Source organism: Arachis duranensis, chromosome 10 (assembly GCF_000817695.3).
Source record: "Arachis duranensis cultivar V14167 chromosome 10, aradu.V14167.gnm2.J7QH, whole genome shotgun sequence".
Classification (NCBI taxonomy): Eukaryota; Viridiplantae; Streptophyta; class Magnoliopsida; order Fabales; family Fabaceae; genus Arachis; species Arachis duranensis.
Genome location: NC_029781.3, coordinates 878,680 through 890,674, shown reverse-complemented (window position 1 = coordinate 890,674; position 11,995 = coordinate 878,680). Strand labels below are relative to the sequence as shown.

The window sequence follows — 11,995 nt, the reverse complement described above, 5'->3', positions numbered from 1 at the left end:
ATAACAGAAGAGATAGATGGTTTGCATGAAGACATGGTTGGTTGTGACAACTCATGTTGTTTCTGTTATTGTTGTGTTGGTGAATGGGAAATCCCAAGTGCCAGGGTTATATATATTTGGAGACTCATTAGCAGACAATGGAAACAACAATAATCTTCCAACAAATGCTAAAGCAAATTACACACCATATGGCATCGACTTCCCAAATAGAAACCCAACTGGAAGATTCACAAATGGTCTTACCTCAATTGATATAATGGGTAATGCTATTTCTCTCATCCTTCTTTTTAATTTTAAAGGGTATGTTAATGTTTCATATGCATGTTGTAATCTTTTATTTTTTATTATATATGGTAGAAAATATTCTTTTGTGTGCCAATAATTTAGATCAAATAAGAAAGAGGTATAAAATTGAAAGCGTTTTTAAATATTAGAGATAAAAAAATATGTATTAGGAATAAATTTAAAACCACTTCAATATTTAGGATAAGAATAAAAGAAAATTCTAGAAGCTAGCTAATATTTTTAGTGAAAAAAATAGAAAATTGACTAATATTATCTCAAATAAGATAATTATAAAAAATATCAATAATTTAATATTTTTAAAATAATGTTTTTTTAGCTTTTATCTTCTTTTATACGTAATTGTTAAAATATATTTTAGAATTAACAAATACTATATAATTCTTTGAAATATATTGATACATAATTTTTTGAACAATTATGTTACGTATACACTAAAATCAATCACTAATATAAAATATATGTTAGAATATAAATACACATTAAAAATAAATTAAATTATACATATATTTATACATAATACATTAGTGACTGATTTTACTGTCTAATAATTTTAATGTCTAATAATTTTAATGTATAATAATATGTTTATTTCCTAAAATATATCCTAAGAGTGATTTTCTTTGCTAAAGCACTTAAAGCGTTAAATGATAATCAAAATGATATTTATATATTAAAATTAATTACGAAATTAGTCTATATATATAATGTATGTATAATTTAATTTATTTTTAATATATATTATATATTTTAATATATATTCTGCTATAATAACTGATTTTGATAGATTTAAATATACACCTAATTCACTTCTTGCTTATTACACAAATGATTATTGTGCATTGCATTTCATTTTAATTCAAAATCTTCGATAAGCTTTGTCTTTTAGAAAAAAAGTCAACTAGATCAGATGCAATGGCATGTATAACAGTTTATACGTGGTAGAAATTCATGAGCATTTATCTTGATGAGAAGTTAATAATTAAATTTATTAAATTATTTAACAATTTTTAATTATCAATTTTATATAAAAAAAGTTATTACACGTGAATTTCTACTTTGCACGTAATCTTTTGTCACATACACAGACATCATCATTCATCATCATCATGGTATAGCTTTTTAAAACAAATAAAGCCCCCATAGGCCCATAAAATCGAGGTTTATTTGGTCCTACAATAATAACTATATATTATATAATATTTACCGTAAATAATAATACAAAAAATTTAGGAGCTAGCAATTTTATTAAATTTTTACTTGTATGTAATAATTAGTAAAAAAAAATGAATAATTTCACACCATTGAATAGAATTTTATACCATTAAAAATATCATTAATGACTATTTAATAGTTACAAATTACAAAACTTACTAGTCTCTAACATTTCTCGTAACAATAATGCAGCCTGCCATCTGGGATTTAAGGATTTCATCCCACCCTTTGCAAACACAAGTGGTTATGACATTTTTAAAGGCGTCAACTATGCATCCGGTGCTGCTGGAATTCGTTTTGAGAGCGGCAGGCAACTGGTTCGTTCCTACACGCTAGGCCAGCAATTTTTGTGATTGTTAGCCATTAATTAGCCATCAATGATGATTTGATGGTGTGAGATTAGTGTGAGATTTCATCCAATGGCTCATCTTCCTCTGCTGGTTACATGCTGATCAAAATTCAATAAAACTGCTGGCCTCCTAAACTTTTCCTTCCAAATATAATCATATTTGACTTCAATTTTGGTGTTATTATAATAATATACATATATTTATATAAAATTAGAATAAGTATTATTGAATGAAAGTGATGCAGGGAAGCGTTATCAGCTTGGGAGAACAGATAAGAAACCACAAAATCATTGTATCGAGAATAACTGAAAGATTGGGAAGTTATGAGAGATCATTGGAATACCTTCGTAGGTGTTTGTATTACGTGAATATTGGAAGCAATGATTACATAAACAATTACTTTCTTCCTAACTCATCTACCAGCGCCACATATACTCCTCAGCAATATGCCCAAGTTCTTGTTCGTCAGTTATCTCTCTATGTAAAGGTATATATCTATCTCACTATCTTTTTTATTCAAATGTAGTAATAATAATACATTAATACTATATTTCAAAATTTAATAGCATTAAATATGCATATATTTTATTTTTTCTCTTATAAAATCTGTGTGAGTAAATTATACTGAATTTATGTGAACGTGTGTAAAAAATAATAAAATATCAAAATTTACATGTTATATATATATACTATATATTTGCAAATAAAATAGTACATGTACATCATAATTATTTGCAACCCTAAGAAAAAGTTTTTGCTGGCTACAATAAAGTTGCCAAGCATTAAAGTAAATAAGGTGAAAATTCAGGTGAACTCAACTGCACTTTAATTTCTACCTTAAAGTAATTGATATTTACTAAAAAGATTAAAGCATTCAATTAATAGAGATCGACTATAATAAAAGATTTTTTAATTAAAAGTAATGTTATAAGGTCAATATAATTTATTATTTTCTGTCAATAATTAGTCACTTATTAGTAATATTAAAAAATATTGACTAAAAATATAATATTAGACTACTAATTAAAAATGTTAACTAATATAATTAAAATGATTGGTCCTTAATTAAACTTTTTGCTTTACTTAATTATTACGACTGAAAAGGTACGTACGTACCCATGCATAGAGAAAATGACATAAAATAAATTAAATTTTGGTAATTATTTATTAAGATAAATAAGCTAATAAATAATAGAGAAATGTTATTTGTACAATAAAATCAACTACCAATGTATTTGTGTATAAATACATGTGTGGTTTAATTTATTTTCAATGTGTATTTATATTTCAACATGTTTTTTATGTACTGGTAGCTGACTTTAGTAGCTGATTTTGGTGTACACATTCCAGGATCTGCATGATGCTGGAGCTAGAAAGGTTGTAATGGTTGGGCTGGGAGCTATAGGGTGTATTCCTCGTTTTATCAATACAACAACCGGATCATGTGATAATGACTTGAATGCTGCTGCTTTCCTCTTTAATGAAAACCTGAAAGGCCTTGTTGATAGATTCAACAACAAGTCTGATGGCTCCAAATTCACCTTTGTAAACAGCACTGTTGGCGACCTTACTGACCCTTCACTTGGTTTCATGGTCTTCACCTCCAGCTGCTGCCCGACTCGCGCAGACGGGCAGTGTGCTGAAGGTGGAGTGCCATGCAGCAACAGGAATAGGTACTTCTTCTGGGATGAATTCCATCCAACACAAGCAGTCAACACCTTAACTGCATTACAAACATATAATGGTACAACTCCAGGATTCACTGATCCAGTGAATATCCAAACCCTCGTTCACTCTTGAATGATTCATCGTCATACCTTATAGCTGAGCAGAGTTCCCTAATTACTTTAGATCAAATAAGTTCAGCCTGTTATAAGCATAGAGATTGAAGAAAAAGTGTGTTTTATATGTATATGTTAATCTCATACAACAATTGATATATATATATATAGAGAGAATTATAATTATAATAATCACTAATAATTCTATTAAATACATTTATTGCTAGTGACAAATCAAAAAATATTTAGTAATAAAGGCAAAAATAATTTAAAAAATTAACATAAATATATTTAAATATTTAAAATTTAAAAATATATTAATTAAATTTATAATAATTTAATTAACATGTTAAAAGTATTTTTTATTTTATTTATACCCATTAAATCATATTTTATTGATTATTTTTTATATAATATAAAAAAATTATAGCTAAATAATTACAAAATTATTAAAAATATAATTTTAATGGATTAACGTTGATTTTTTTTTCAAGTTCTTATAATTGTGAGAGAGAAACAAGAAAAAAATGTAAAAAAGATAAATTCAAATCTAATAATTTCGTATAATTTTCTTTATTATATATATATAGGACAAATACAAATATACAATTATATATACAATAGGACATTATATATTTTTATGTATATTTATTATTATATTATTTTTTTTATAATTCAGTGGGTAAATACTCCCACAACTTTGTATGTGGTTCCATCTCTACCTACTACACTAACTTTTTGCTATTCCAACTATATTTAACCTAATTCCAATCTAATCCACTAATATTATACTCTAATATATACAGCCTATTATATTAAGTAAACACATATATGAATATTTTTAGTGAGCTAACTATATTAATACTAGATTTTTTATTTACAGTTTCTTATTTTATATTTATTATATCTTTTTTAATTATTTATTTTACAACAAAATTGAACTTGTTTTTCTTTTTTGGACTCCAAATTATTCTTCTTCGCCGTCTTTATGAGCATCCAACTTCAGCAACTTATTTTCGTTACACACCCAAGTATAAGTGTAAGATTTACAAATGGCCGAAACCGGAAAATAAAGATAATACCTAAGGCCCATATAATAATATCCACCGCACTCTCAGACCAAAAATAAAACATATTGGGAAAACAAATGAATTCTTTTACTTTAGAGCAAAACCAAACACTGCTACATATAGGGGAGGGACGAGGTAGACATGTTACATGTGTACTCATGTACCATGACAAAAACTAACTCAGACTACAAAATATATATATAAAGATAAAATAATACAAAAAAAAAAGGAAAAGCACAACTACCAAGCTTGCTTTTGGTTAATTGGAATGATATGCATATATGGCAAACGAATTTTCATTATCCACCTTAACAAAACAGGATTTTAGAAACAAATTTAGAAGAGGAGTATTAGGAGGTCAACAAGTTTTGTAATTTATAGTCATTAATTAGTTATTATTGATATTTTTAATGGTGTAAGATTTCATTCAATAATGTGAAATTACTTATTTTTCTTTTGCTGGTTAAGTGCTGGTCTCCTAGACTTTCTCAATTTAAAATACTTATTAAGAGAATAAAATACAAAATTTAAAATTTTTAACATATATTAATACATTATTAAAAAACATATATTTTTATATTCAAGCTAATTGTATTAATATCCTAGTTGAGTGAAGGTAAAATAATGATGTGAAAGGAAGCAAGCAATGATAAAAGAGGTTATGGTGTCACAAAAACACAAATCACAAAATGTTTTAGCCCCAAAATTCTTAGATGCTCTGAATATTTTTATTCTGATGAGTTAATTATCTTATACGTTAGTATTATCAGCTTATCATTATTTTTAGTTTAAGTTTTAAAATATTAATAAATACAAAGAAATTTTCATATGATCCCACATAGCAGAGCATCTCACTGTTCACCACTAATAGACAATTGCAACTGTCCCCCTTTCTTTTTCTACTATTCACGTTCATTATTAGAACTAGTGCGGAGCTAGATGAAATATTAGAGGGGTTAAAAATATTTATATAATAAAATAATATTAAAATAAAATTTTAAAAAAGACTAAACTGAAATTTACATATAATTTATATGTAAAAAATTAAAATTAGAGGAGCATCGCCCCTTCTCGAGTATGTAGCTCCGCCCCTGATTACAACAGATTATATTCAATATTCTATCATTTTCTCTCCTTGTGGCAATGGCAATGTAGAACAGAGTATATTTAAGTAATTAAATGGACTCTGGATCAAAATCTGACGTTGGATTTAAGCTTAAGAAATATCTCTTCTAAGTCTCGATTGGAACTTTGATTCTATATAGTAATAATTAAAAGTTAACATCACATTAAAAATGCAACAAAAAACTGAAATATTAAAAGTATTATTCCTTAGCTTAACAGAGTATAATTAAGGAATAATACTTTTATTTGTAAATTGAATATTAGAGCACATGTTTCACTCAGTTCTCGTGGAGTCTATAGAAGAAATGAGAAAGTTAGGTAGCATTAGCATGCATGGTGCATGCATTATTGGATACTAGCTAGTGTGGGTCATATGATGTTGCAAACTTGTGATTCAGAAAAGGAGATCATAGATTCATATATAGCGTGCTATAGTGCCATGCTAGAACTTTTCAGACGAAAGCAAACAAATCTCATCAATTAATGGGCCATGTTTCACAGCTTAGCAAAATCTCTCTCACCTTTGTAAATTATTTCAATCATATCACTTCAATTATTATTTAAATTGGTCGAATAATTAACTCATTTATTTATTTAAATAAGTGTCAAAAATTTAAACTTAACTCAATTAAAATTTCAATCCACAATAAATTAGTTTTTGATTTGTGAAACACAAAGATACTCTGAACAAAAGAAAATTTACCTTTTTTTTTACACTATCCATCCATATGAAAGACAAATTAGATACCAAAAAGTTTAATTATTCTGTTGGTTTATAATTTTGTGAAATTTTTAATTAGATTTTTGTACTTTTGTTTTTTTTTAATTAAGTCCTTGCACCAATATTTTTTTAATTGGATCCTTACATTTTTTTTTATTTGAGTTTCTGCACTAATTTTTTTTAGTTTGGTTCCTATAAAATTAAGTCAATTACTGCTAAAAGAGACTTAATTGAAAAAAATTGGTGCAAGGATCCAATTTAAAGAAAAAAAAGTCTAGAGACTTAATTGAAAATTTTGTGAAACTATAAGAACCAATAGAATAATTAAACCATACCAAAATTACTTAATGGATTGTCTTTTTATTTTTTAAAAGAAAAATATTACCAATTCTTTTTTTTTTGGTGACTAATATTACCAATTCTTTAATATTACGTGAGAGGGATTACAAAAATGTAAAATAAAAAAAAACTGAAATTTATACCAAATGACTCCAATTCTGATCTCTTTATATATGTAAGTAGAAAGTATACATCCGTTGCTATATTATTACCCGATAAATTCATTTTGTTTTTTATAGAGACACAATAATTGAAACATAATGTTACTGAAATAATGAATCGATGTACGTTGTTACTAACTGTTAAATAAATAAATACCAAATATAAATATGTGTGGACTAAGAATCTCCGACATCAATATGTGGTCAAGCTAAAATTAAGTTTTAAGATTATAAAAATCTAATGATTATTAAATCGATAAAATTAAAGAACTAAAAATTTAATTAAAAGATAAATTAAATATCATAAAATAATATACTTGTATATAAATTATGTATTTTATTAATTTAAATTAATTAACTATTAGTAACTAAATTAATTTTACCAATTTAATAGATTTTTTTCATGAATTAAACCAGTTTAATAGTTAATTTAGTTGAACTGAACGATCTGATCCAATTATCATTATCATATGAAAAAGTTTAGGGACCAGCAACTTTATTAAAATTTGGCCAGTATTTAATCATAAAAAAATAAGTAATTCTACACTATTAGATGTCATCTCTCACCATTAAAAATACTTATGATAACTAATTAATGATTACATATTAGGGATGTGCATAAGCGTGTGAAACCGGGTTTGATGTGACACAGATCCGACTCGAAATATATACCGGACATATTTGTTAGACCCGAATCCAGCCCTAGACCCGATAAAACCTATACACTTTCGGGTCACGATTATATCGGGTAAAAACCGGGTGAAAATTGGATCGTTAACATTATATTATCTCAATACCTTCTTATAAGTTAGCATGTAAAAATATCCAAATTTGCAAGACTACAACCATTATTTGACATGGTAAAATTCATTTAGAAAAATATAACAAGAACCAACTCTTCTCTAAAATTAAAGCATAACCATAATCAATACTAATATTGTCTAATAACACCAAATATTTAAATCAATACAAATAACACAATATTATGCATTAGTCTAAAGTCTTATACATTTTAAACATAAAATATTAATTTATAGTCTTATATATAATGACTAATAACACAAAATATTAAGTTTTACAATACTTAAATTCCACATAATAATAACCATCATCAATCATTAATAACAAAAAATATTAATTGTGTATGATGACCGGGCCACCAGGCCGATTTCGGGTGACCCGAACTATGACTCGGATCCGACCCAAAATAATAATCAGGTCTATTTTTAAAACCCTTACTCAACCCTAAACTAATATAAAATCACACTAAATTAGCACCTAAACTATTTGAGACCGAACCAAATTTTCAAATCAGACCAGGCCATACACACCTCTGTTACATATCACAAATTCTGCTTACCCTAGCACTCTTCGTATACGATGTTGTTCAAGTTAATAACTCCCTGCCTTAAGTGGTCTGAGTTGAACTTATTATGGTGTTCTCTCTTTCCATAGATATTATGGTATAGTATTTATTATATTTCTCTCCTTTCAGAGCAATATCCCATCTACAATATATTTTTTTTATTTAATTTAATGTTCAACATATATTTATTTATGCATTTTTTATTTAATTTTTTTAGATATATAATATTTTAACATGGCATTATAAGTCTATGACAAATTCAAAATTCAATAAAAAGCCTGTTACATATTAATTTAGCCATTTATATATAATTATTCATATATACACTTTATTTTGCAAACATAATTTTTTACGGAAAAAAATAACATTAGTTGTCACTTTTAACATTTAGCTCTGCATTTAATGGTACCGACATAATTTATCGCTGGTCTCAGGGAAACAGACCAGTACAATAGACCACAAAACTTGTTAAGCTTTCTTTGGAACAAGAGGATAAGATGGTGGACTAGAGAGTGAGATATATAGGATCATAGGACATTGAAAAACCATATATATTAAAAGTAAAGATATCAATACTTTTATTTTTAGATTATACATAATGATAAAAATGGTACATTTTAAATTTAGTATTTCTCCGTTCTTCTAAATAACTATTTCACTACTAACAAATATTACCATATAGCTTGAATCATTTGGACATGGTGTGTTTCTCTGTTAGGCCCCACTACTCTATTAAGTATACAGATATCATAGGCGATATTATAATAATGGATACACACTTTTCTCATTGTGATCGGCTCGGCACTATCATGAACACCCCCTCTCCTATAAATACACATTTAATTTTGATATTGTGTGTAACTAAGAGACATGGCAATGGCATGTGAAAGGAAGAAGATCCTGTGGTTGGTTCTGCATCTTCTTATGGTGGTATTTGTGAAGGGAGCACCCCAAGTGCCATGCCTTTTCATCTTCGGTGACTCACTTTCTGATAGTGGAAACAACAACGATCTTGCAACCGTTGCCAAAGCCAATTTCAAACCATATGGCATTGACTTCCCTTTTGGCCCAACCGGAAGATTCACCAATGGCCTAACCACAATTGACATAATTGGTAACAATTACTAACACTTCTCCTCTTTAAACTTCAATTAGTAATAATCATTAACTAATTAATTAATTATTATTTCAGGTCAGCAACTGGGATTTGAGGAATTCATCCCACCCTTTGCGAACACAAGTGGCTCTGACATTCTTATAGGTGTTAACTATGCATCTGGTGCTGCTGGAATTCTTGTGGAGAGTGGCTCTCACACAGTAATTAATTTCTTTTCTTTTATTATTTCTTCAACTTTAAATTGATAAATAGTTTAGTAACTATATATACATTGGGTGGTAGGGTGCTGTGATCAGTCTAGGACTACAGATAGCACATCACAGAGTAATTGTTTCCAGAATCGCCAGCACACTGGGAAGTATGAACAAAGCTCAGGAATATCTTAGCAAATGCTTGTATTATGTGAACATTGGCAACAATGATTACATAAACAATTATTTCCTGTCACAATTGTACCCAACAAGCCAAATCTATACCCCTCATCAATATGCACAACTTCTCATTCAACACTTCGAACACAATTTACTGGTATTCATTCAAACCAACTCTACTTTAATTTATATGTTATGTTATATCTTATATGAAAAATTTTTCAAGTGTACCGATATTTCAGTGATTTTTAATCATTGATCTTAAATATAAAAAATATATATAATTAAGATCAATGGTTAAAAATGACTGAAAGTATACTTGAAAACTTTCCTATCTTATAATGCTCTGCTGATTAATTATTATTTTGTTTGGTGTAGGATCTGATTGATGTTGGAGCAAGAAAGTTGGTGATAGTTGGGTTGGGCCTTGTAGGTTGCATTCCAAATTCCATCAAAACTTTTGGAACAAACGGATCTTGTTATGAAGAGGGAAATGAAGCTGTATCCATTTTCAATAGCAAGCTAGTATCACTGGTGGATTCTCTCAATTTCAACCTCTCTCCTTATTCCAAATCCATCTTTATAAACTCTACAGCAGTTGCCAATGCAAATACCAATGCACCTGGTACGTAATATTATAACACGTATTCCTTTTTAAAAATGTTATTTATACATTAAAATCAATTACTAAAATCAGTCACCAATATATTTATGTATAAATATATGTATCTGTATTCCAATATATATTTTATACTAGTAGCTGATTTTAGTGACTGATTTTGATATACACTTAGCATAACTCATTTTTTTTATAAGATACTGTATGGATTCATGTATTGTACGTATATCTGTAGGCTTTACGGTTTCAACAGTTGGTTGCTGTGTTACGGGGTCGAGTGGAGAGTGTATTGAAAATGAAAAACCATGCTATAATAGGAAAGAGTACGTGTTTTGGGATGATTTTCATCCCACAGAAGCATGGAATCAAATAAATGCAATAAATGCATATGCTGCTACCAATCCATCATTCGTGCATCCTATGGATATCAAGCAACTCGTTGACCAACAAGTCAATATTATGCTACCGGAATTTCCACACCACTTCAAATCACACCTCACTACTACTAGTGCCCTTTAAAATTAAATAATAAAAAAATAAGTAAGGTACTATATGTGATCCGATGAATCCTTATTAGTGTTAATCGAGGAGAATAAATGGAGACGGGAGATTAGAGTAGCTTGTTTATTAGCTACTATCTCGTATAGGCGGTGTTTTTATATATAAATTAATAAATGTGAGAGAGTATGTACCTTTGCTTAGTGATTGAATAAAAACAACTATTAATCTATATATATACATGAATGAATTCATTTTAAAATAGATGAAATTTGTTTTTTTTTTATAAAAAAAAAAGGTTACGAATAATACTAAACTTATTATATAAGAATAATATTACCTGACCGACAAAATTTAGACGAACATTAAATATTAAATTTTAAATCATAAATTTTAATAATATAAAAATAAAATGTTAATCCAACATGTTAGTTAATATTAATAAGAATAATGTTAATGAAATAAATTTTTTTTTTCAACTAATTTTTTTAACGGTAATACTAGAAAAGTAAAAAAAAATAAACAGAATTTGTATTATTTAATATTCATTAATTATTACATAAATATAAATTTTGATTATTTTTGTCTAATTTTTTTAATTAAATATTGTATTTTTTTAAATTATTTTATTTATATTAAATTCTAAACTTTAAATTATATATTCTTAATCAAAATTCTAAACCTAAATATTAAAATTAGTTAATATTAGTTAATTTTTTTTTACTTTTTAATTCATAAAATAAAAAAGTATTAACACTTAATATATGTGTTCGTTTATATCTGTGTATGTTTTGTTTCACATATTTTTAATAAATATTTTATTATTTAATATATATTATATATTAATATTTTAATGACTAATTTTTATGTATAAATAATATGGTTATATATCAATTTAGTCGGTACACCATCTAACTATATCTATATATAATGAGTTTAATTTCAATTACTATTATAAA

General features: G+C 27.0%; 2 protein-coding genes across 2 annotated transcripts; both read left to right on the top strand.

The window, feature by feature from the left end:
- Positions 1-16: 16 nt before the first annotated feature.
- On the top strand, positions 17-3,668 carry LOC107468064 (GDSL esterase/lipase At1g29670-like). Its single transcript, XM_016087302.3, has 4 exons — positions 17-260; positions 1,711-1,835; positions 2,113-2,355; positions 3,219-3,668. Exons 1-4 carry the CDS (start codon positions 17-19, stop codon positions 3,666-3,668), a joined length of 1,062 nt encoding a protein of 353 aa, XP_015942788.1.
- Positions 3,669-9,228: 5,560 nt separating this feature from the next.
- LOC107468181 (GDSL esterase/lipase At5g45670) lies at positions 9,229-11,270 on the top strand. The gene is made up of 5 exons (XM_016087435.3): positions 9,229-9,545; positions 9,624-9,748; positions 9,831-10,076; positions 10,298-10,544; positions 10,774-11,270. Exons 1-5 carry the CDS (start codon positions 9,302-9,304, stop codon positions 11,055-11,057), a joined length of 1,146 nt encoding a protein of 381 aa, XP_015942921.1. The 5' UTR covers positions 9,229-9,301; the 3' UTR covers positions 11,058-11,270.
- The last annotated feature ends 725 nt before the right edge of the window (positions 11,271-11,995 follow it).